Source organism: Brachionichthys hirsutus, unplaced genomic scaffold, assembly GCF_040956055.1.
Source record: "Brachionichthys hirsutus isolate HB-005 unplaced genomic scaffold, CSIRO-AGI_Bhir_v1 contig_1377, whole genome shotgun sequence".
NCBI lineage: Eukaryota > Metazoa > Chordata > Actinopteri > Lophiiformes > Brachionichthyidae > Brachionichthys > Brachionichthys hirsutus.
In genome coordinates, this window is record NW_027180852.1 from 1 (window position 1) to 25000 (window position 25000).

A 25000-nucleotide genomic window follows, 5' to 3' on the forward strand; every position below is an offset into this window, starting at 1 on the left:
ATGCCTGTTTTTTATTTACGACTGGAGACTCACAGCGTCCCAGCGATGGATAGAAAGCTGCCGAACAAATGCAGGAAGAGGGGTATCTACAAGACCCCTGTCCCAGGACCCACGAGTACAGACGGGTGATGTGCACATCCTTGCATGCATGTGTGACAAAAGATAAAGTGCGTGCACTGACGATGCTTAGTGTGTGCGTGACGACTGAAGATAGACGCGGAGTGTGCGTGCCCTCGACTTGCATCCCTGAAAACAAACTACGATGACATTGTTCATTCATTTCTGGAGACGTATGACCCGGGGGTCATCAGCCAAAGGTGAGGAAAAGGCTTTCGTCAGACTTCCTGGCTCTCCAACTTTTGAGTGAATTTATTTTACATCAAATAAATAAAAAAACAAGAGTCGGTCTGATAGCTGACCTGATCATTTAAATACAATCACCGATGGATATTTGTGCGCCGGGCTCGGCATGTTCCCTCGTATAAACTCGACCGTGGCAATGCTTTATGACTTCCTGCTTGTCCTGATCATTGTTAAAGTGACTCGGCGTCACGAGGAAACATTAAATTCTCATTTCTTTTCGCTTACTAACTGAAAGTGTGTGAGAAACTCTTGCGGGAGGCTGCCGGTCGATGGTCAACCATGTGCGCCGGCACTCCTATCCGTAGATAACATTGTCCTGGGAGGCTGGCTGGCTGGCTGAAGGGACCTGGAAGAAAGTGATATCATTCTGTACGTTCCCTCTCTTGGGGCGGAGAGGGTGCGACCCTCTCTGAACTCTGCTTCCAGCCCGACGAGCGGCCCTTCAGTGTTCCGTCTTACACTGGCTTCTCTGGGACCGCTGCCACCCTTCATGTGCTTTCATCCAAACCATGCAGTTCCTTTAATGCTATTTATAAATCCAACAAGTGCTAACTGTCCAGGACCAGGAGAGCCAACAAATCAAAGAGTTGATCATTTTTAAAGAGCCTGAACTCTCGAGCTCCGATTAGCCACATGTGATGTGAAGTCACTAATTTCAGTCTGTGTAGGTTCTCCGTCATCCAGGTCGAGTTTGGTTGAAGATGCTTCTCCTCTCGTCAAAGAGGCTTCTGCGGTTCGGTTGTTTGTTGTTTTCGGCTCCAACGGGAGTTTAAGTATCTGGACGCTCTACCAGTCATTTAGAACCGGAGATGCCTGCAGGATGAAACGTCTTCAACCAAACTTAAACGAGTCCAGTTGATTATTTTTTGCTTGATTCATCACAGTCAACCACCTACCGATCGATTGTCTGCCTATCCACACCAACTGGTGACGGAGCGTCTTCATCAGCCCGAACTCTAACCTTAACCCTTTTGTTCATTAAAAGGCATTTTTCCCCTTAAACATCCACAGTTTCTGGAATTAGATTTGGGTTGTTTTTTTATTCATTTTTATTGTGAGAAACAAAATTTCACCGACTTTAACACTGCGTCGTGATTTCCTTCAGGGCCATGGAGCCCGTTAGGAAACGTCGAGGAAACTTCTCTTAGAAGACGCGGAGATGGCGAGGTCATCAACTCTAGCCCAAATGTCCAAATAATGGAAAAGGAAAAAGTGTCATAACGACGTGGGTCTTTATGGGAAGCATGAAGGAAATTATCAGTTAATGAGGCAAGCCGTGGGAAAGTGACAACACAACACAAAGAAACACAGAACAATAGCAAAGTTCATGAGTCTAACAGAGGAGGTTTGCTCTCTCGGCTAACATCTCAGGTCCAGGCACACACACCGACATCCCCCCTCCATCGCTGCCTCCTGCTCGCCTTCCACCCACCCCTTCTTTATTGTGAGAACATTTATTCTCCTCTCCCTCTTGTGGTGCCCGGCGTTACGCAAAGAGGAAGCTGCCCTTCCACTTCCTTCTTCAACGGCGAGAACAATTCACGTCTGTTCTCTCACCCCTTTCTCTCTCTCTCTCTCACTCTCTCTCCCCATCCAATCCAGACGCCTTGAACCTGAGCATACTTGTTTTCCCAATGCCGGATCTGGTCCTGTGAAACCACAGAGGAATTTAATTACAAGCCAGAATACTGCTGGTGACGTTAAAACCCTCTATGACGAAGAAGCATCAGAGAATTCACATCAACTTCACATTGAATCCTCATGAGGTATCAATGGCTTGCTGTTTATTATTAATATTAGTGATATTATTATTATTAGTGATATTGGTAAAATATAAGTGAACCTGTGTTTAAAAAAATTAACGAGTAATCCACATCCATCTGGATCTACCTCATAATCGGATGAAAAACATTTAAAGACAGTAAACAAACAAACAAACAAACATTCATTCATGTTTGAATGCAGCCCTCACAGGCAGAGGGGGGGATTTGATTTGCTATAACAGGAATGCAGGTAGTAATATTCTCACCATTTAACACGCTGCTGTTTTATAATCTTTACAACAATCTGCATTTAACTCTCCAACAAACTGTCATACAATAGCCGGTGAAAAATATTCACAAAAAGCCCCAAACTTCTTTACCACGTCTGAAAGTGTAACGTACGTGAGTGTTTTTATGTGTTAGTTCCTGCAGTAAAGTTTGCTCAAAAGGCCTGGTTTCACACGTCCAAACTATTAATGACCTCGTCCCGTGAGCGGCTGAACACAAGAGGGACAGTGGGTCGGTCCAAATTCAATGGCAGAACCCCAGTCCAGCGGGATGACAAGAATTCAGCCCTCAAGAACACAATACTATGGCCTGGGAACAGACGTGGAGCCTCTTTGATTGTGAATTTAAGCCTCCGTAATGCAGATTCTGGGAGCTGCTCTCACATCGAGTGGCTGCGGCGTCATTGTTGTTTGCTCAATGAACTTCGTGAACGCTCGCAAACCTTCTCACCAACGCAGGAAAGAAACCACCGGGTTCTCAGAGGAAATGAGAAACTGCTGCAGGAGAATGTTAGAGGAAGTTAGCACAGCACAGAACGCTGCTGCTGAGCTTCTGGCACCTTGATGCCCCAAATCTGCATTCTAGAAAGTAAGAGAAATGGTGGGACTCGCACATATAGGCACACATATATATGGACTTGTGCGTGTCCCGGGACAACGTGTCTCTGTCTGCAGACATAAGCCCGACGCCATTGAGGTCTTCGCGTTCTGCTATGTCACCGGACTCAGTGTTGCCGGCCCCTCAGGTCATGCTGCAACTGTTGGGGCAGGTGATGCTGATGGCGTCCCTATGAACCTGCTGTGAATGCCTTCCTTCTGAGCATGTGAGACGATGGCATGTGGGACACAAGCAATTCCTGCGAAGCTTCAAAGAGCGAGCGACGAAAACGACCGAGAAGGAAGGCTGCACAAATAAATACAAATAAATAATAATAAACACTATTTGGAGTAAAGAGCTGATGGTCTTCAAACTTTAACAGAACAAAGGTGTGGGTGAACATGATATGATAGCTTTAAATGATTCAGATTCAACAATTTATTGATCCCTGAAAGGGCAATTTCTCCGCATTTAATTGAATAAGGCAATGAGGTTATGGAAACTGGAGACCTGTCTCTGAGAACATTGTGGTGTCACTCTGCACCGCTTTAGTGCTGAACCACCAGGGATTCAGACCGGACTGTCTCAGCCACTCCAGAACTTTAATTATTTTCCTTAATGTATTCCTTTTCTTTGTTATTAGAGCTTTGTTGCAGAGATTTTTATACGGGGTTTGTAACTGTGTGGTTTCTGTCATGTTATTTTTCATGGGGGGCTGTTTTCTCTCTTTTTTTTATTCTACTGAGGATACATGTGATCCTTCAGACCTCCAGACATTAAACTGAACTTGAAAACTATCCAAAGTCACAGAGCTTAATGGTGGTGAATGAAGTAGAATTAAAAAAAGAAAAATGCTTTTGAAGTAACTTGTTATGGCTTTCCCTGATATTTACACTATATTGCTATAAAAGCTGAATCAGCTAAATACAGTGTGTACAGCAAGCTACTGCAGCCTGTGCTGCCCTCTTCTGGAATGTGCTTTCTCATCGTGTGAACCTGTTGGGGATTTGATCTGGACCCTTGGAGGTTGCTGTAGCCGGTTGGTGTCAGGGTTGTTGCAAACCTAGTTTGCAATGTGATCTCAGCATTCGTTAGTTTATATATACAAACTATAAATATATGCTACAAGTGTGTGAATACCTATTTGAAGAGATGTGTGGGAAGTAAACTGGATTGTTTATTGAGTCTATGAAGTTGGGATGACAATGCTAACATTCAATAGCATCCTAATAAATCCCAATACAGTATTAGCATCCAACTGATAAATTACATTCTAGCTATTTATAGGTGTGCAAAACAATCCATTCATGAATTCATCATCCGAACCGCTTTGTTTGTAACCGGGTCGCGGGTCGTCCTGGAGCCTATCCCAGCAGTCAACGGGCGAGAGGCGGGGTTACACCCTGGACAAGCCGCCAGTTCATCGCAGGGCCCCACACAGACAGACAATAATTCACACACACATACACTGTGTGGGCAATTTAGTGTAACCAATTTGCATGTTTTTGGTGGTGGGAGGAAGCCGAAGAACCCAGAGAGAACCCCCGCAGACACGGGGAGAACATGCAAACTCCTCACAGAAAGGCCGCGAGTCGGATTTAAACCTGTGACCTTCTTGCTGTCCTGGCAAGCGTTTTTCTCAGCGAGATTTGAGCTGGAGGATCAAATCCCTGCCGAAGTGGGCGAGATTTAACATTGAAATTCATGTGATAAATGATTTGATACAAAAGTCTGACTTCCTGCCTTTCAAAGGCCCAGGGAGCAGGAAGCCTGTGGCACCATCGCTCCATAGGCAGATCACAGTACGATATGTTTGTTATCGCGTTAGCATTCTGATTAACGGCCAGTTGGTGTCCTGCTCCTAAAGTCTAATCTGGCCCCATGCCTCACTGCACATGCTTAATAGGGCCCGCACCCTGCATCATGACATCATGTCTTTGTGTGAAATCCTAGTGCCATTCATGAGCCCTGGCTAGGGCTTAGCATGCAACTATACCAAACACATAGCTCTTTAAAGGGAGTCCCCTGGTCCCCCCAAGCCTGATGCCTGCCCTGAGCTTCTATCCTCCCAACACCAGGGGCAGATCACATGGGCCATCCAGAGGAGAATGAGTGATTATGGGATGTTTAAAACAGAAAGATACAGTAGCGTCTCACACATCTGTGAAAATCTGTGTTCAGTGTGGAGGCCGCTCGACCCCCTGTGATGTCATCCAGGTCAGCGAATGCTATTGGTTGAGAGACAGCGAGGGTTGGCTGTAACATGATGAGTAGAGTGGAAACATATCCAAAAAAGGAGTGACGAGTGTTGGTCAGTGATTGATGGATATGACCATTAATAAGATGCAACATGAGTTCACCTCACCTGACCAGCTGAGAAATACATCAAATATGTTGTACATGGTTACTGGATATTATCCTGTTTGAAGTTGTTTGCCAAAAAATATTCGAAAAAAGCACGTTTCTGTGAATTATTACTATATTTTATTTTTTCTAATAGATTAAACCAATACTGGTTTCTGTTCGTTTTATAGTTGTGACATCATGGAAAAATAATAACATTCTGAAATTAGATTGTACGAAAGGAACGGAGTTGCGCAAATTAAAAAAATTAATAACGTTTTTGTGCAATCCTTTAATTTAATCGCTCTTTAAATCCAGTTCTAATAGTAAACCACTATTCTAGTTACTGAGCCAGCATGGGCACTATTCTAGAGTGTAATATTGAAAAGGAAGAATAATACATAATCATCCATTACCCATTCATTGACGAGCTGACAAACGAATACACTGAACAGAACTGCAGAAGCAGCATTTCAGAGAATTAAATACAATTAGAATTAAACCACTGCCACCAAAATCAGAAAATGTTACATTTCTTTTAACATGAGAGTTTTTTCACAGTGTGAGGTCAGTGTGAGGACATAAACTTAGCGTTAGTTTGTCATTCATGGCTCTAATGGCGGACACGGCAGCTGGAGGGGACACATGCTGCTGTGTGCTTCCACATAGAGGACGTACAGTATGTGTGAGGAAGTTGCATGCATGGAGCTCTGGAGTGCACTCGGTGCCCCGGCGGTGCAGCGTCCATGTTGGTGTGGGAGCCTGAGGCCTGCTCCCATACATCCTCGCTCTGGCTCTGTTGATCCTATTGTCTCCTGCGTCACCACACGTCGCCCAGCAAATAAAGGCCGTCTGGCTCCAAGCTTAAATATTGCAGCAAACTAAAAACCAACCATCAGAGCGGATTCATTCACATCTGCTCAGTGGGGCGACAAGGACGGGGCTTTAGGTGGGGTGGAGGGCAGAACAAAGTTCACTTTTCCCTGCAGGGTGCCGAGAGAACGGGACAGGACTCAACCTCGCCGGAGCCGCAGCTGTGGCAAGTTGTCCATTTGATTACTTTTAGCCTCCATCATGCTTTACGGAAGAGGGACGATCTACCAAATCGTCACCTCGTTGAAGGAATTTTAATCCAAAGTTGCTGTTTGGTATTTTGCAAAGAGCTAGAGTTTGAACTACTTTTAACGTTTTATGCATGTTTTATGCTGTTCACATTGAGAAGGAGACTTCTAAAAGGCTAAATCAACTAATTGTTAATAAATGTAATTTCATAATTGACTCATGATTTTGAATCTTGCTGTAACAGACTTGATGTCCCTCTTTAGATGTTTTCAATTATTACGGTTTTGAACATGCAAATTGTGACTTTTTGAGTTTAGCCATTTTAAATTTCTTACATTTGGCACCCCCCCCCCCCCCTGTCTGTCCCTGCCTACCCCACCCTTCCTGTCTATCTACACCTTCCATGTCCATTCCTACCCCACCGTTCATTTTGTAGTGCTACGGACCGATCATGGGTGACTGGAGCTTTCTGGGTAACATTTTAGAGGAAGTTAACGAGCACTCTACGGTGATCGGCCGGGTGTGGCTCACGGTGCTCTTCATTTTCCGTATCCTCATCCTCGGCACAGCGGCGGAATTTGTGTGGGGCGATGAGCAGTCTGACTACGTGTGCAACACGCAGCAGCCTGGATGCGAGAATGTGTGCTACGACGAGGCCTTTCCCATCTCCCACATCCGTCTTTGGGTGCTGCAAATCATCTTTGTGTCCACGCCGTCTTTGGTGTACGTGGGCCATGCTGTGCACCATGTTCACATGGAGGAGAAGCGTAAGGAGCGTGAGGAGGCAGAGCTCAGCCGGCAGCAGGAGCTGAGCGAGGAGCGTCTCCCTCTGGCACCCGACCAGGGAAGCGTCCGCACCACCAAGGAGACGAGCACGAAGGGAAGCAAGAAGTTCAGACTGGAGGGCACCTTGTTAAGGACCTACATCTGCCACATCATCTTCAAGACACTGTTTGAGGTGGGCTTCGTGGTGGGCCAGTACTTCCTGTATGGCTTCCGCATCCTGCCGCTGTACAAATGCAGCCGCTGGCCCTGCCCCAACACCGTGGACTGCTTTGTGTCTCGCCCCACAGAGAAGACTGTCTTCATCATCTTCATGCTGGCTGTGGCCTGTGTCTCTCTCTTTCTCAACTTTGTGGAGATCAGCCACCTGGGCCTGAAGAAGATCCGCTTTGTCTTTCGCAAGCCAGCGCCAGCCCCGGCCCAAGGAGAGGCCACCGCACCTCTACCGCCACAAGGGAAGAGCCTGCCTTCCCTGGCCGTGCCCTCCCTGCAGAGGGCAAGGGGTTACAGGCTACTGGAGGAGGAGAAAGCTCCCCCCATTACTCACCTCTACCCGCTCGCTGAGGTGGGCATGGAGGCTGGGAAAGGAGCCCCACCCTTTCATGGGCTAGAGGAAAAGATGGATGAGGTGCTTCCAATGGAGGACCTCTCTCAGGTGTACGATGAGACTCTGCCCTCTTATGCCCAGACCACTGAGACAGAGGGGGTGACATTATGCGAGGAGGAGGCTCAGGAGGTGCAGCCGGCAGAAGTGGAAGCAGAGAAGCTGGAGGGGGTTGCGGATGAGGATGAGGAGGTAGAAGAGGTGTTGAACAGGGAGGGCACCGCTACACCACAGGCAGGAATGGAGGCCATGGATACGATAGAAGACACCAGACCACTGAGCCGAATGAGCAAAGCCAGCAGCAGGGCCAGGTCAGACGATCTCACTGTATGAACCTGAGCAAGAACACACACATCTACAGAGCACACACACACACACACACACACACACACACGCTTCTAACTCAAGACAACTCTCAAACAGAAAGGTCAAAAACCAAGGGATGAAAAGTCAACAGGGACAGATTTAAAAGCTTAAAACAATTATGCTACATAATGTGTGGAATATAAAAAGTACTGGTTAAAGAGGGGAGGAGTACAGGATTTATTTTGTATCGTGTTCATATATTTTTCAAAAAATGTGGAAAGGACACATGTACCGGTAGAGGTAAATGTTTATACTTGATGAAAATCGATGTCGATTTTTAGAAGCATCTTTTTCTACTGAAAGAGTTTAAATGGAGGGTTAGGTCTTTTACATGGGGCTGACGGCACGGGGGGGGGGGGGGTACAATATTCTTGTGTTTCTGCCAATTAGTACATTTGCTGTAGCTAGGCACCAACTTTTATTCCCATGTAAACTGCTGTAAAAGCAGAATGCGGTGCATGTGAGCGGCTGCACACATGCACAAATCACACAACTAAGTGCCCGTACATTTAAAGGTATGAAGCTCTTTGGAGGAAGAAGTCCATTTTCAGGTTGAGAAGAGCGTGCCTTTTTTGCACATTCAGAGGTTTTAAACTGCGCTACCCTCTTAAGACCTCGTCTATGCTTCAAGTTACACGGGATTCTTTCAATGAAGAGAGATGTGCATCAATTTCAGAGCATTTCATGTTTATATATATATATAAATATATCATGTAGCACAGCCAGAGCTGAGTGAGTGAGGAAAAACAAACTAAAACCAGACCACAACGCCTTGAATGTCTTTTTCATTGTGATTCTCTGCATTTTACATTTATGTTTTGGAGGCTTGAGGTAGAAATGTGACTGGCTGTCCGTTGTAGCGAGCAGGGCCCATTCTGACCCAGACTAGAGAATGAACTATAACAGCGACCTCGGGCCAAATCCTCTCTATTGGTGCTGTACAAACAAGCGTCCGGGCGATAAAGATCACGCCGCATCAGCACATACGTAGCATTGTTGGACCTGAGACAATAAAAGAAACCGCGCTCATCAATGAAAACAGGCCTCCTTGACCGACTGTGACAAAATCTTTATACTTGATTTTATGGGACGATATAACGTTAACAAGAAAACACAATACTCATTACATGCTGTCCAATCCAGACAGAAACAAACAACTATGGGCGACCCCCCCGTACACAATGCCCTGTTGCGTGTCTGATCGTGTGCATAATGTGCAGAACAGCTGTTTTACTGTCTAGAAGAGGATTCATGCAAATTCTAATTATGATTTCGGTGTTGATCCAACCTCACAAACACAAGGGAGTAAAGGGAAAGTGCCCACACTGCCTCATGCATTTATCTAAATAATGACTAATTGGATTGGGACTCATCAGCAAGAATTAAAATGCAATGTGTGGTTAGCCTTAAAGTGATCACAAAGCTTCTGACCGTCTCGGGCTTGCTTATCTCAACAGCTCCTGCATCATTTGCTGTGCCTTATCTGTAAATGTGAATTCTCAAATGTTTGGAAGATCGTAAGCAGGTGCATATATTGCTCTGGGATGTATGGAGAGAGAAAAAAAAAACCCACAGTGTTTTTTCTGTAGGCCCCACCACCTCACAAATAAAAGTTATAAAGTATTAGCAAGATACTGGTTGCAGACATACATGAACACGCTCGCACAGTGCAGCTTGAACCCGTGGATGTGCCTTTGAATGCACACACACCTCACCGTGTTGGTGGACATGACCAAGACACACTCACCTTTGACCCCTTTGTGAGCCCCAGCCATCCCTCCCCCCACCATAATCCAATGCTGTGGAATCTGAGAGCTTTCAATAAAACAAATTACCTGAACACACGTATTCACATAACAGTGTTGTGGTCAAAGTATGATGCTGGTCCTTGTGTACAGCGATAATGTATTTCTATTTTTTTTGTATTTTAAGACTGTTGCATTGCCTGAATGTTTATAAGAAGACGTGATTAATCTTTGGAAAGGAAAACAACAACAACAACAACAACTTTTTACTAACTTGTAGTCTTCTTTGCTGATAGATGTGTAGCAGTATCTTCTTTTGGAATGGAACCAATGAAATAAAGAGTCACACGTGGTCAAGAAGTGTTTGTCAGTCAGTGTCTCTCAAGCACACACACACACACACACATGCATGCACACACACACTCTGTGGTTCAGAGTAGTGTGAAGTAACCGGGGAATTGGAACCTTGCATTTACTGGAGAAAGTCAAATCGAAGCAAACAAAAAAATTTCCAAGTTGAATATTTATCATAAGTAACAAGGAAAAGTTTGACACTGATCTTCTCCCCTTCCCTTCTATCCATCCAGAATGACATCACTGAATTATGAAAAGCTGCTCTTCGAATCTGAATCACTTAAAATACTTGAGAGGATTTGATGAAATTTGGTAGATGAGTCGGGCACCTGAGGAAGAACCAAAGTGATCTGGGACAAAAAAAAAAAGGGACAAAAGTGTTTCACTTTTATTTTGCACATTGCATGGCTTTTCATCATCACACCACTGGGGTTGAGTAAGTCCCAGTTTGTATCCCAGCAGCAGCCGTCCATGGGCTTGCTCTCTGTATACGAAGCCACCTGGTGGCTTTCTCTGCAGATCCACTGATTGAATGTAAATGTCCCAAAGCGCCACTCACCTGAGCTGGAGGCGAGTGGAAGGAAACTATTGTAGACTCAAGATGACCAGGAAGACAAACCATTAGGCTTCAGGCAGCTATGTTTGGAGAGGAAGTCTGAAAAACATTCAGTGCTGTACTTTCATGAAACACAGGTACAGGAGGAGGAACGGCTGAGGGTATTAGACTAAATCCCCACTGAGGGGCAGTGTTGTAAAGGGATTTATTATTCTTGACTCGAGCTTCTTCTCACCAGGCATCAATTAGAAGTGCAGATCTCAGTGGCAAAGCAAGAATTGAGATGATTCCAAAAGCAACGTTTCCTTTATAGAAAAAGGAGAATATAGAGAATATTTAGTAATGAATTGGACTCTTTTTTTTTTGTCTCTTTCTTCTTACGACCTTTTGTTTTCACAGTTCCAGCCTTCCGTTCAGCATCCCAGCACTTAAATGCATTTCAAAGCTGTATTTTAGTTCCAACCAGAGCGCAGAGGTTTTTCCGAGCAAGCAGACAGAGATCTCTAGCATTTGAAAGCGGAGGCGGCCGACCGAAGCAAAGCAGCAAAGTGGTGCATAATACAACACAAAATATCTGCAAAAGTGATTTCCTTTTAGTCCTGATGACGCACAGCATGGTCGAACAGCTTTCAAGGGCGCCCCGCCCTCATTTTACCAAGCGCTCTGTTTTCAGGTCTGGCGTGTAAGTACTGCAACTTTATTTCTCATGTCTAACCGAGCAATGTTTTCACTTCATTTGCTTTAGTGGAGAAACAAATTGATTCACAGAACAATACAAATACCGAGTGAGCAAAGTCCCTGCACTGCGTTGTCTTCAGCAAACAACTGGCTCACAACATGTGTTACATACCAGGCCTTAATTAGCTCACCAGAGTCATCATCATCATCATCATCATCATCATCATCATCATCATCATCATCATCATCATCATCATCATCATCACTTCCTGTATGCAGCCCGTTTCTGGAGAGCACCCGGCCAGCTCTTAATCTTAACACTTCACACATATGCAGGCTGCGGTGTCATACACAGAAATATGAGATCAATAATTGTTGTGATAAATATTCTCTCTGTTTATAGAAACAAAACGTGTCACAAGTTACGATTATTAACTGTTAACAATCAGATAGCGCTATTTTTTTTTTTTACATTGTTGTGAATATCTCTAAAGTGTGATAATAAAGTTATTTGGGTCAATTAAAAAAATAATCAATCATATTTAGTGGAGTTATGATAGGATTTAGTCTGTATCCTTGTATTTATTACTATGTACAAAAGCACGACTCGGATCTCCCAGAGATCTTTTATCAGATTTTATTTAAATATACACATCATTATTACATGTTATATATGATGCAACAACAACATAAAAACATGTTGACAGCTCCTTGGCCTCACTTAGGAAGTATCTTATTATCTTCTGGGGGACACACATCACTGTGGATTTGATTTCTGATCCAGCCTCAGAGTTTGCATGTTTGCCCCGTGTCTGCTTGGGTTTTCTGATTTCCTCCCACCTATGGACAATTTAGTGTAACCAATTCAACTAAGCTGCATGTTTTTGGTTGGGGGGGGGGGGAGAACCTGGAGAGAACCCACGCCGGCACGGGGAGAACACGCAGACTCCTCACAGAAAGGCTGCAAGTCGGATTCTAACCTGTGACCTTCTTGCTGTGAGGCAACAGCAATAATAATAATAATAGTAATAGTAATAATAATAATAATAATAATAATAGTAATAATAATAATAATAATAATTGACCTTCTGTATAAAAATACTTCCACCAAATATTTCCAGGTCAGTGAAATGAATGTAGCTGCTTGTACGGTATTAGTTTTTGAGGCTTCACTGACCCAAATAACACATTTTAGGATTCCCGTCTCCCCTTACAGCAAAATGTCGCAGCTTGAGGCGGGTCTGTGCTTGTCCACACACTAACTTCTCATGTCCTCCAGATCCTCCTCCTGGAATCAGCTCATTCCGGTCACCTGTGCTCCAAGGCTCACCTGCAGTGCTCTCTCTCTCTCTCTCTGGGTACATATACGTTATGTATATGCATGTATTGTTTTGTATTATAAACATGCCTCCCAGTTTATTGCTGCTGCAGAAACACATAAACTGCACTATAACGCGCCGTGTGCACGTCAAAAATATATTTATCTTCCAGCAGAAGGGAACACAAGGACTGTGAAATTTTTTTCAAGAAAACTCAAAAGGGAGATATGCATGAATGCGATGTTTATATATTGTGTATTTGTGAGTTTCATTCTGAGTGACTGCACCAACTCTCTGACCCTTTCAGGCGTTGATGGATGACGGTGAATATTTGAGATACTTCATGGAAAGCCCACCGGCAGAAAGCAGACAGAGACATCACACAAGCTAATGCCGCTGTTCCCCCTCCTGAATACTGTATGGCTTGTTGCACGTACACGCACAGAGCATGAATGTAAATCAGTAGCAGAGACGAATGCTTGGAGAGGAAATGTTCTTTGTTTGGAGCATGTAGCAGCAAGAAGTCTGACCTCCAGGCAGCAGCTTGCAGGACACAGTGAGAACAATGCTGTAAAAACGGTGCCCTTTTCTGAGATGCCCTTTGTTTCACAGATGTGTAAGTGTGTGTGTGTGTGTGTGTGTGTGTGTGTGTGTGTGTGAGTGTGTGTGTGTGTGTGTGTGTGTGTGTGTGAGAGAGAGAGAGAGAGTCTGTGCGTGCAAATGAATTCAGGGGAAAAAGTACGTCAAGCTTCTCTTCGAAAATTAAATTAGCATTTTTTGTGTGTTTGTGTGTGTTTGAGGATAACATGGAGTTTGGTGTTTGGGTGGGAGGAGGAAGTGTAAGTCTGCTTTCTTCACATGACGTCATCACACATCTGGTTTAGTTTATCTTTCATTGTTTCAGGTCATGTTTACCACAAAGATTTGACAAACACAAGTCCCTTTCTGTAAAGATCATCTGCACCACCAGCCTGGTCAGAGCGTTGCGTGGCGTGCGTTGCGTGGCGTGGCGTGCGTGATGCAGCCAGCAGCGACGGGAGCCTCGAGCAGGGAGCCTCGAACAGGGAGGAGGAGTGTGAGACTTTATTCCTCCCTCGACTCCCCAGTGAACGTCCTCGGAGGAGCCCAGACCTTCTCATTGGCCACGGCGGAGAGAGAGGAGGAGGAGAGCCCGACGACCCGACGCGTCTCTCCCTCTCCGCTCCTCAGATTTCTTGAATCCGCGGATCTCCGGTTCGCCTCCCGACCAGCGTCCAGCGGATTCCCGAGTGGAGCGCCTGCATCTCCAGAATGGTGAGCCAGAAAAGTCCCTTTTCAAGTTTCCTCAGCCCGGATGGGGGTGAGAAACTCTCCCCATCGCTAAACCCGACTTTGTTCTTCCTCTTCTGGCGTCCAGATGTCGCCGAGCGTCGCCGCGCTGCTTCTGCTGGCCGTCGCTGTTTGTAACGCCGAGGTAAGTTTGCTTCAGACGGTTCTAAATGTCAAAATGTAATCCAAACGGGTGGTTTTAAACGTTTCATCTGCCAACATCTTCGCGCAAAGGTGTCCGTCTGCGTAACACCAACACAGCTTTGTTCACGGGAGGGTGGGGGAAACATCTGGAAAACATCATCTGTCGCAAAACCCGCATTTACATGCAGAATCCTGCGTGTTATAGCTGGACCTATTTCTCTTCTCATGCAACCATTGTTCCCGTGTTGTTGGCACTCTGCGCAATTACGCGCTTCCTTCTGGAGGCAGTCAGACTCACAGTTTAATAAATAAATGCCCCCAGGACAACCCCCCCAAACAGAGACGGAATTATTCATCGAAATATGATTGCACATAGAAAAGTCGAAACAAACCAAATAAAAAGGAAATAACGAGTAATCCAATGTGTGAGCTGAGACAAACACAAATAAATCCGGCTGGACCAGAAACACGAATGTCTTATTGTGGAGCTTTTAGTTTACCAGAGCAACAAAAGAGCAACAGACAGCTGTGAAAAGAAAAGAAGGAAGGCTCGTGTTTGTGTGTGTGTGTGTGTGTGTGTGTGTGTGTGTGTGTGTGTGTGTGTTTGTGTGTGTGTGTGTGTGTGCATCTCAAAGCCCATCTTGCTGCTGTGCTTGATGTCCACTCATCGTCCACACAGGCTGCCACACGCTCCTCCGACTGGCAGCTGCTCCAACGGCAAACTGTGTTTGGGTGGTCATTTAACAGATGTTTGTGTGTGTACTGGGGGGGGGGGGCACAAAGATAAACACAGAGGAGATAATGTGCTGACCTTATTAGCTGACCTTATATCACAGAGGGAAGGCTGGATCTAATGTTCTGAACTCTGTGAGAAAAGCAATTAAAAAAAATGTCAAACTATTGCTTTGAGAAGCAGAAACACACGGGCGGCTGTTGATGGTGACTGAAGACAGCTGTTTAACACCTGCCGTTGTGTTTAACACCTGCCGTTGTGTTTAACACCTGCCGTTGTGTTTACACCCGTGTTGACCACCACCACAGTTGCACGCTAATTAGAGGATGGGTTTTCAAATGCTTTAGCGACGGATAAATCAATTGTCTCATCACTCCCATCCTAATGTGAAGGCCGGCTCCTCTCTTAGCTCCCCCTGTTGTCCTTCCCTTTATTAGACTGCTGAGGGTGATCTGTGAGGTATGGTGAAGATAGAACACACAGCTGAGTGTGTTCAGTGTATGTTAATGGGGGGGGGGGGGGCATTAGAAGAATCTATTCTGGAGGTAATTACCCCGGTCATGCATGGGCTGCTGTCTGGCTGCATTCCACTGTGTTGTGTGAAGGAGGTCAACAAGTTGGAGCAAAGCGATGACAGGAGTGGATCCGATGAGCCCACAGGGCGTGTCGATATCGTTATACATAGGGAAAGACAAAATCTGGATGCTAACCCTTGATTTATTATGAAGGACTATGTTTTCTGAGGTGAGAAATACACAAGATGGTCCATCTATTAAACTAAACTCAGACGTTCTAGATTGCTCTTGGTATCTTTATACACCAACCATGAAAAGTAAACGTGAATCGGAGTTGATGTGTGTTTGTAATCAGTAAATGGGGTTTTCAATGTTAAAATAAAATATTTTTACTGACTCAGTTCTGGATCCGATCCGGATGAGATTCGGTGGTGAGATAGGGGCCCCCACCCTACACGACTGTGTCAAACTCCATAAGCATCAGTCAATAATCAACCGAGATACTGAGGAACACATTTTGAAGTTCCATTTACTGCAATGATACCAAACATTTCAAACTGATCCATAATCCAGGATCTCTTCTGGATCATCACCAAAATCTAAACATCTGTTCCTGGTAACATTCCCAACATGTCTTGAAGATTTCGTCCCGATCCGTCTGGAACCTTTTGAGTTATCTTGCTAACGGACGGACGGTTGGATGTGGGCGTGTTGGAATGTTATTCAAATGCAAAGCAGGTCAAGATAAAGTCTGAAGGGTTTGCAGCCCTGGGAGCTTGTGCAGCAACCTCCAGCATATAAACAGGGAGGAGTGATTATAGTTCCGTCTTCATGGCATGTGATGTTATTGTATCACCGGCTACGGTGCCAGAGTGGAAGGACACAGACACGATCTGCTCTGTCGCTGGATCTTAAAACAGGCAGCCTTCAAGAGGAAGTGAGGCCAACAAATAAACGACAAACAAGCTCTTCTTTCCTCTCAGGCAGGCCTGTAGCTGATAAAGAAAAGAAGACTGGAAGTTAAAGCCGGAAATCTGGAGGCAAGGGAATGACATTCCCTTCTCTGATCGGTTCGGCGTGACGATGACATTTCTCAATGAGTTGAAGTTTTTTTTATCCTGCGCTCTCGTGAGCTACTCTAATGAATGACAAAGATCCTGTCACTGAACGCATCATCTGCTGACCTCATCCTCCTCTTGCATAGACGGCGTCGTTGTCTGCCAGACGTTTTGATTATTTCTTATTCTTTATGAATATGCTAAATCCATTCATTGCATGATTCTACCCGCTGATCATCGCTGGCTGAAATCTCGTGTTGTTACGTCAAGTCATGGTTTAAAATTATTCCTCCTCTTTCTACTCAAGGAAAGACATAACATTTCAAAAAGTGTCATTGCTAATGATTAAGAGCACAAATTCACATTTAAAACAATTTTGATCGAATTAGCTGAAGACAACAGGGGAGTGAAGGGGGGGGGGGGTACGTTGTCAGAGCAGAGTAGGGTCTGTATTGACTTCCCCATAGTAGGGCAGAGAAAGGTAGCCTGGCTGACTGAGCCGCATGCTTCCAAGCAGCCTGCCACATTGCCATGTTGATGCCTGTTCTCTTGCATACAAGGTGGGCTAAAAATATCTGCCCAGGTGTGGGGGGGGCATGAAGGGACACCGTGTCCTCTGCAGGCCTGCTCTAATTACCGTAATTCTCGGTGTACAAGCCGCTACTTTTTTCCAATATTTTGAACCTTGCGGTTTATGCAACGACGCGGCAAATTTACGTATATTTTCCCACTTTCTTTACGAGCCGTGTTTCGTTAAAGACTATTTATTTTCGTTACAAAATTAACGCCCGCCCGCCCGGAGGGAAAGCCCCGCTTGCGCGTAGCTGGGGAGATCTGCGAGAAGGGCCCGGCGCTCGTCCAGAGTCGCCGCCGCCGGACCGCCGTACCCGGTCCCCGCCGCCTGTCCGCCATCCGCTACGCGGCGCGTCCGACGCCGCGTAGCCCGGGAGGTCGAGGGGGTGGGAAGGAACCCACCCCCTCGACCTCCCGGGCGTCCCCACCCCTGCCGCACCACGCTCCCGCGGACGGAGGATGAGGGGGACGGGGGCAAGGGGGACGGGGACACCCGGCCAGGCGGGCGCGCGCGCCGCGCAGCCTCCGACGGGCGGAGAGGGGAGGGCGACGGGGCGACTGCTCCCCCAGCCGCGGCTCGAGCCCAGCCCCGCTTCGCACCCCAGCCCGACCGACCCAGCCCTTAGAGCCAATCCTTATCCCGAAGTTACGGATCTGATTTGCCGACTTCCCTTATTCTAACATGCCAGAGGCTGTTCACCTTGGAGACCTGCTGCGGATATCGTTACGAGCCGTGTTCCGTTAAATATCATTTGTCTCAATGCACTTGCGGCTTACGAATATGTGCGGCTTATTTTAGTACAAAATATATATATTTTTTAATTCAGTGGGTGCGGCTTTTTCACAGGTGCGCATAATAGTTCAGCAATTACGGTACTGGAGTCCAGCATCCGGCCATGGATCCAGCACAGGGACAGCGGAGGGCAGTGAGACAGAGCGATGTAAAACAGAAAGGAGACAGAGCGACAGTCATGCAATTATAGCAGAGGAGATTGGGGGGGGGGGGGGGGGGGTAAAGCTTTGGTGAGGGTGTTGAAAGGAAAACGGAGGGGTGTGCGTTGCTTTTCATGTCCCCGCAGTGCGTTCTCTTCACTCTCGGCTTGGCATAAAAGCAGTCCTCATTTAGCCTTTCCAAGCTCGACTTGTGTCTTATCATTAGCGGCGCTCTGCGCTCAAAGGCGTCACACACACGGATAAACACAAGCAAACAGCCGAGCACGACACTCAAAAGGTCTGTGTCTGGAAGATAATGTCACACGCTACCTTACGCCTGCGTGCTAAAAGTGGGCTACGAGTGGGTTTGAATCAGGAAAAGGAGAAAGGGAAGACGCACTGACGACAAGCCGTGTGTCTGCTTCCTCCAGATTCCGTCCTGTGCTCGTATTGAACGCACCTCGAGACCTGGCTGAGTCTGAAAGCAGACTGTTGTGGAGAATTGGGACGAGCGATTAACTGCTGGCGTCGTTCCAGCAGTAATTCTTAAATTCTTACGCGTAAAGCAGACATCCTTGATAAATGGGCTCATTTACACAGGTGAACTCTCAAGTGGGTTATTCGACGAGTTCTCCGGTGCACATTTTTGTCGCTTTCAAATACAACTTGTGGTATTTATTCAGCTAATTAAATAAAAACACAAAATAGAAGAGGAAAACTTTTTTACACAGACTAGATTTCTTTGGTGGCACTGGTGGCCTCTTGACTTTACATTTTAAATGGAAAAAAAGGCCTTTTGCTTCCAATCTCCCGTCTTTGTGCAGCTCTATTTATCTGCATTAAAACAGCAAACAGGTCTCCAGAGACTGGACATAGACAACGGTAAATGTTTCACGGATTCTCAGTGAGCTGTGGGGATGAATGAGGCAAAAAACACGACTCAGCCATTAGCCCTGACACTGAACTCAGAGACGAAGCGAAGGGCAGGGAAACGGAGCTGCTCAGTCTCCTGGCCTGAGCCTGGAGTGCCCCCCCCCCTCTCCCTTCCTCTAACCCCCCACTCTTTTCCTGGCAGTGGAAGAAAATGGCCAGGACAGAGCAGGGTGGCGGGGAAGGGACAGAAAGGTGGGAGAAAAAAAAGAGTAAAGACTTTTGAGATAAAATGATAAGACAAGGAATTAGAGGGTAAAATGTGCAGTCTGTTGACAGGAATGACAACATCAGTATTTTATGCAGGAAGTAGACGCGTTTGGGTGGGACAAAGGCAGGACAGTCCTGTATGGGACTGACACGGTCACCTGGTGGGGACAAGAGGCACTTTGGTCAACATACTCCGGGGTAGGGGAGGAGGGCGGTGCTGTGTTTAGAGCAGTTTATGCTCTCAAGTGACGCTTTAACTGCTGCCAGATGTGGCTCTGCCCAGACTGTGACTTTATTTTAGCCTCTTGCTTTCTTTCTCTCCCTTTTTTCCTCTTTCTTTTCCTCCATTCTTTTCTTTTCGGTTCTTTCTGTCCCCGTTTCTTTCTTTTGTTTCTTGTTTTCAGCTTTCTGAAACTGGGATGGTGAGTGTTAAGTCCCTAGACGGGGGTGACATCATCGTCCTCTCCACTGGTGCATTCCTTTCACACTGCATCAGATTTAGAGGAGAAGAGTGAAGAATACCAGAGAGCCCTTTACAAACCGGTCTTTATTAAGGGCCTCTTTCGTTCCTGCGGGTTTAAAATCAGATCTGGCCCCTCAGCCGGTATCTGAGACCACCCGCAGAACGCCCATGTTATCATGACACCCTCAAATGAGTCTTACTCTGGCCTCGCTATTCCAAGGACGTCGCCAGTCAACACTCAGAATGCGTCGTTATGGTGATTTCATGTGTTCTTCAGTGGAGATTTTCCTTCCTGTTGTCTCATCTCTGGAGGCGGAGGTACAGAGGAAATGATACTCACCCTGATACGATATGTACGAAGACATAAATGAATAGATTCAGAAGTATTGAGGGCAGATTCGACTGGAATGAGTCAAAACCAGACCCGGTGGTTCGCTCTGTTGATCTCCTGTGAAATAAATTCCTTAAAGTAGAAAACGGCTTGAACGTGTCAGTGCCGTGTCTGGTGGACGAGTGCTTCTCTCATTCCCCTTCGGCTGTGTTCCCTTTCTCTTCCGGTGTGTTCTGCTTAGAGAGAGAGAGATTTGGGAGGGAGGTCTCGGACAGAAGTAGACGAGCTGCTCGGCCTGAGTTCTCCCTGTTGTTTTTGGCTGCTGGCTGTGAGCCCACATTTCATGGAGGCCGACGAAGGTTGGACAATCCATGGCTGGAGCGCTGGAACGGAGGGAAGAGCTGGAGAGAGAGTGAGGGGGGGGGGAGAAGAGGCACCTCTCTGACCTAAATACTGGCTCAAGATGAACTCTGTCAGACCCAAGCTGAGGCATAGTTTAGGAATGTAACCCCTCACCTCTTCTTTCCCGTTCAGTCTTGCTTGAGAAACGGCGATAAAGATTTGTGAGAGTAAAGTTGCCTCGCTGTGCTCACTTAGACGCTGCGCTGTGGCATGAAAAGAGTGTTTCGATATTAAATGTTAAAACGATTAAGATGAATTTACTCATACATGCACGCTCATAAGTTGTCAATTTTCTTCTTCTATTATTCTACAGAGACAAACGAGCTCTTTAAGACTTTAAATGAAACAAAACTAAACTAGTTTCGTATTTCTTAAGTTACACAACCAAAAAAAAGAATCTACCCAAAATGTTTCATCGTTCCCTTTATGCATATATGTACATTATTATCAGTTGTAAAGACAGGATGCATTGAAATCTACTGTCATACATGTAGTTATTTTGTTTTGCAGAAAGACTCAAGTCAGTATGAAAAGGAGAGGACACTGCTCCGTTGTTGAATTTCCTTTTCATGAATCTCCGTGTGTATAATCGACAGATCGAGCTGATCAAATGGATATTGCTGATTCTTTTTTCTCTCGTAACATCCATTATGCTATTTGTCATGAAGCGTGTATTGGAGCCAGTGTGTTTACAGTCTATAAATCAATGCTTTCTGTGCTAATGAGGGGCTGGTTGTGCATTATGGGAATGGGATTCCTGCTGGCTCTAATGTGGCATCCACAAGAGAGAAGCATTGATTGGGCTGCTAGATCAATGATGCATCACACACACACACACACACACACACACGTATGCACCAAACACAGAGCGGTCCCTTGGAGGTGGAAGCTCCATTGGTTGTCTGCACTGTGCACTAACCGATGACAGAGACGCCCTGCTGGGGTTTCTGTGTGTCGGATGCAGATGTTGCGTCGCTGCTGTGGTGAGTCCTCATCAGCTGTGGATAATCACGATTTCATTTATTTATATGAAGAAAGAGATCGTTGGCCTTTATCTTTCGCCTGCCTCAGTTATCACGGGAGGAAATGACTGACACTGCACGACACACGCCGCGCTGTCTCTTCTCGTGCACAATGCATGCAGGGACTTGATGGCTCCTTTTATTGGTTTTTGCAATGAGAGACATGCTCGATAATGTCAGCCCTCACATCAAGATATCATCATTGACGACACATCCGCCATATAATGGAGCGTGTCCACGCGCTCCTGCTCACGGCAACAATGAAAGCAAAACGCAGGCGTGATTTATGGCGCCATAAGGCAGCCTGCTGTAATGAAGGCTGGAGTGTCATTCGCTTTCACCACTGTTGTCTGTGTGGAAACCTTTAAACGCCCTGCTGTGATCTCATTATGTGTTTAGCTCCATTTGATTTAGCTGATTGACACTTCTGCGATCTTGCCACAGCAGGAATCCCTACATGCCCTCGCCATAGCAACAATCCACTTGAATCAGCTGGAGAAAAAAACAGGGTGCCGTGCCTCCCTTTTAATTTGCCAAATGTCACGAATCCTTTGCTGGTTCTGCTCTGAGAGACGGACAGACTGCGCTCTACTGGTATCCCAGATTCATTTCAGGAGACCCATCTATTATTCATGTCCTCACCGGAGGTTTCTACAGGTTTCAGCAGGATTCCAGCCCATCTGTGACTAACAAACTAAAGTGTCCAACATCCTCAGAGCCAAAGGGGCTGCTTTGAACATTTTCCATGACCTCAACTTTATGTGTGTGTGTGCATGAGAGTGTTTAAATCATGCATAGAAGTGAACTGCTCGGCTCTCTCTCTCTCCATCTTCTTCTTTTTGCTCATCACTGAGTTTATTAGATTTCGATCACAATGACCCAGCTTTGTTTTTAAGCTACATACCAGAACCTGAACTCGCTAACACGCGCAGCAGCTTGGAATCCAGATCACGTGTCCTGATACATGGAAGGCCGGCGCTCGGTCTCCCTCCTACAGGAAACGGCGGCTTGTGCAGGAGGAGGGGAGTCTAGAAGAGAAACATATCATGGGTATGGGAATTGGCCCAAAGGAAAACACAGCTCAGACTCCAGATGTGGAAACACCCTTCACACGCACACGCACACACACAAACACACAAGGGTTACCTTCTTTTGTAAATGGAGCATGGCCACTTCTCGAGCCTGGCGAACAAGCAGGCTGTAAAAGCAGGCGTGTCAGAGAACGGGGATCCTGAAGCATTTATCTAAACAGAAATGTTTATGTGTTTGTAGTTTTGTAGTTTTTGTAGTTTAAAAGTGTTTGTAGTTTTTGTATCACCCTGCTACCCGATCACATAATCTCCTTGGCGGAGGTAGCGACGTGTTGAAAAACAGCTTATGCTAAAAAGGGCACATTTACGCTTGGATAGTTTAAGTAATATTCATTTTGCTTTGATTAAATATCTAGTTTGTGGAAAATGTGACTGCAAAACAAAGTATATTTCACAATAAATTAGAAACAAAATGATGACAAATACTCGGCCAATCATTCATCTGCTGTTCTTTTCTTGACTTTCCACCAGATGTCTTGGAAAATTCTGAAGTGCTTCAAAGAAATGTTGCTGATGAGCAAATAAGATAAATTAGTCCAACCTAGTTTAAATGAATCTCGGGGGGGATTTTATACTGTCAATGCAGTAGAGAGTACACAGACTGTTTAGATCAGTAACAGAGTTATTTATCTAGCACCATTCAGAAACAAGCCAATAAAAAGGAGACATTAGAATGGAGTTAAATTGCAAACAAAAGACACAAAAAGCGAACAGAGAATAATCCAGGGGAGATGGATGAGGATGCATTCTGGATTTAAGTGATAGCTGTAGTAAACAACGCTGTTAACACCTGCTTTAAATGAGCAGACATCTCATTCTACAGTTCAGGAGAAACTGAAAGCTGTGTTGGCTTTCAGTGGCTTAAGTTTGATTGAGCGTGCTTTTAATATGAAAGCAGAATGAGATGTTGATTCCATAGAGAACGAGCATAGAGTGGGCGTTTTGAAATGTGGAGGGTGTCGACCACATTGGGGCCTGTGAATAGTGGATAACAGCGCAGCCTTGTGGTGGAAACCAGTGGCATGTCAGAATGTTTCTGTTCTTTCAGGAGGTGCAAAGCAAGAGCAAAGTGTGCGCCAATGTTTTCTGTGGGGCTGGCAGAGAGTGTGCCGTTAATGAGAAGGGGCAGCCCAGCTGTCTGTGCATAGAGGTGAGTGTTGGCTTTGCAGAGACCTATACAATTGGTGTGAATATTTCTTTAAAAAGCTCTTGAGGTAAAGTTTTCCCCTATTTTTCACTTCTCTGGCTTGCGTCCCCCCCCCTCCCCTCCCCTGTCTTTACAGAGCTGCAAACCCCACAAGAGGTCAGTGTGTGGCAGCAACAGTAAGACCTACAGGAACCACTGCGAGCTCCACAGGGACGCTTGTCTGACCGGCCTGAAGATCCAGGTTGCCCACGATGGACACTGTCACGGTAAAAGCAGCGGAACACAAGGCGCCTTCACCACAGGACCCCCCCCCCCCCCAAAGATGGACTGGACCCATTAGAAACTCACATATTTCAAATGTTTTCTACAGCTGCACGACATAATTGGAGAACCCTTGAGAACCCTTGAGATAGATTTACCTCCAGATACGGAGGAGTGATGAGGAGGCAGCAACGTGCACGGAGAGCAGCAGAGGCACTGGAATTCTTGCAGCTAAATGCACCACGGAATTAGGAGAGAGTGTTTGCAGCAGACTGAGGAGAACGAGGCCTGTCATATGTTCATGTAGCCGTGCAGCTGGAGCGCTAGCTCAGGCTTCGCTCCATGTGTGACAATCGTCCTCCTCCAGGGTCGTCGTCTACTTCCTCTCTGAACTAATGCGATCCAGTGACAGCAGCACACACGCAGCTGAAAGCTTTTATTCAGATTCTCACTCAATTTTGATTTGAAACAGACGAGGGTGAAAAGTTCAGGGACGAGCATCGATACGAGCTGCAGCTATTGATCTGCTATGGTTACTGTTGGACTGAACTGAACTGTTGACCTGGTGTGTGAGTTCACAGCATTGCTCGTAAATTATATAAGGCTCGCCGAACTGCTGGCCTTGACCTCCAGAATCTATGTGTGTATCTGTAGAGCGTCTAAAGGGCTTTCTAATGTTACGCTGTGGCACGCTGAACATTGATCAGAGCCGTGAAGAAAATGGTTTCTATATTGGTTTATATAATAATTCATGTTTATCAGTTATCCACATTTTTTTAACCTTGAATGTTGTCTCACCTTTCTCATTTTTCATCTTGTTTTTTTCAGAGAAGAAAACTGAGCAGGCAGCCGCCAGCCCAGGTGAGGCCGTTCACGTATGCGTCTGCACACTTTTGAATGTATAATCAAAGGACTTTAATTGTTCAGAATATTTAAAATGAGTTGATATTTAAAAAGAAAACACATTTAATTTATTATTAAGTCTGATCTTTTTGAGGTGAGAAGAAAATCCAAATTGAAATTTTTATTTTTTTTCATTTCAAACACGGGAATGCTGG

At 45.7% G+C, this 25000-nt stretch overlaps 2 protein-coding genes across 5 annotated transcripts; both read left to right on the top strand.

The window, feature by feature from the left end:
- Nucleotides 1–6858: 6858 nt before the first annotated feature.
- LOC137916799 (gap junction alpha-8 protein-like) lies at nt 6859–8136 on the top strand. Of its 4 annotated transcripts, XM_068759764.1 has the most exons (3): nt 6868–7905; nt 7963–8004; nt 8038–8136. In XM_068759764.1, exons 1-3 carry the CDS (start codon nt 6868–6870, stop codon nt 8134–8136), a joined length of 1179 nt encoding a protein of 392 aa, XP_068615865.1. The 4 variants fall into 4 exon arrangements, with proteins under 4 accessions (XP_068615866.1, XP_068615865.1, XP_068615864.1 ...); XM_068759763.1 differs by lacking the exon at nt 7963–8004 and having other exon boundaries at nt 6868–7950; XM_068759762.1 differs by having other exon boundaries at nt 6868–7788; nt 7867–8136.
- Nucleotides 8137–14098: 5962 nt separating this feature from the next.
- On the top strand, nt 14099–24803 carry LOC137916801 (follistatin-related protein 1-like; the record flags this gene model as incomplete). The annotated part of the gene is made up of 5 exons (XM_068759766.1): nt 14099–14114; nt 14218–14274; nt 23583–23684; nt 23818–23947; nt 24771–24803. Coding segments are annotated over exons 1-5 (325 nt in total), but the record flags the coding sequence as incomplete, so codon positions are not given.
- Nucleotides 24804–25000: the final 197 nt, after the last annotated feature.

Bases quoted from the DNA above. Each gene is read 5' to 3' on its own strand.
- LOC137916799 (XM_068759765.1), top strand. From the start codon at position 6,868: ATGGGTGACTGGAGCTTTCTGGGTAACATTTTAGAGGAAGTTAACGAG.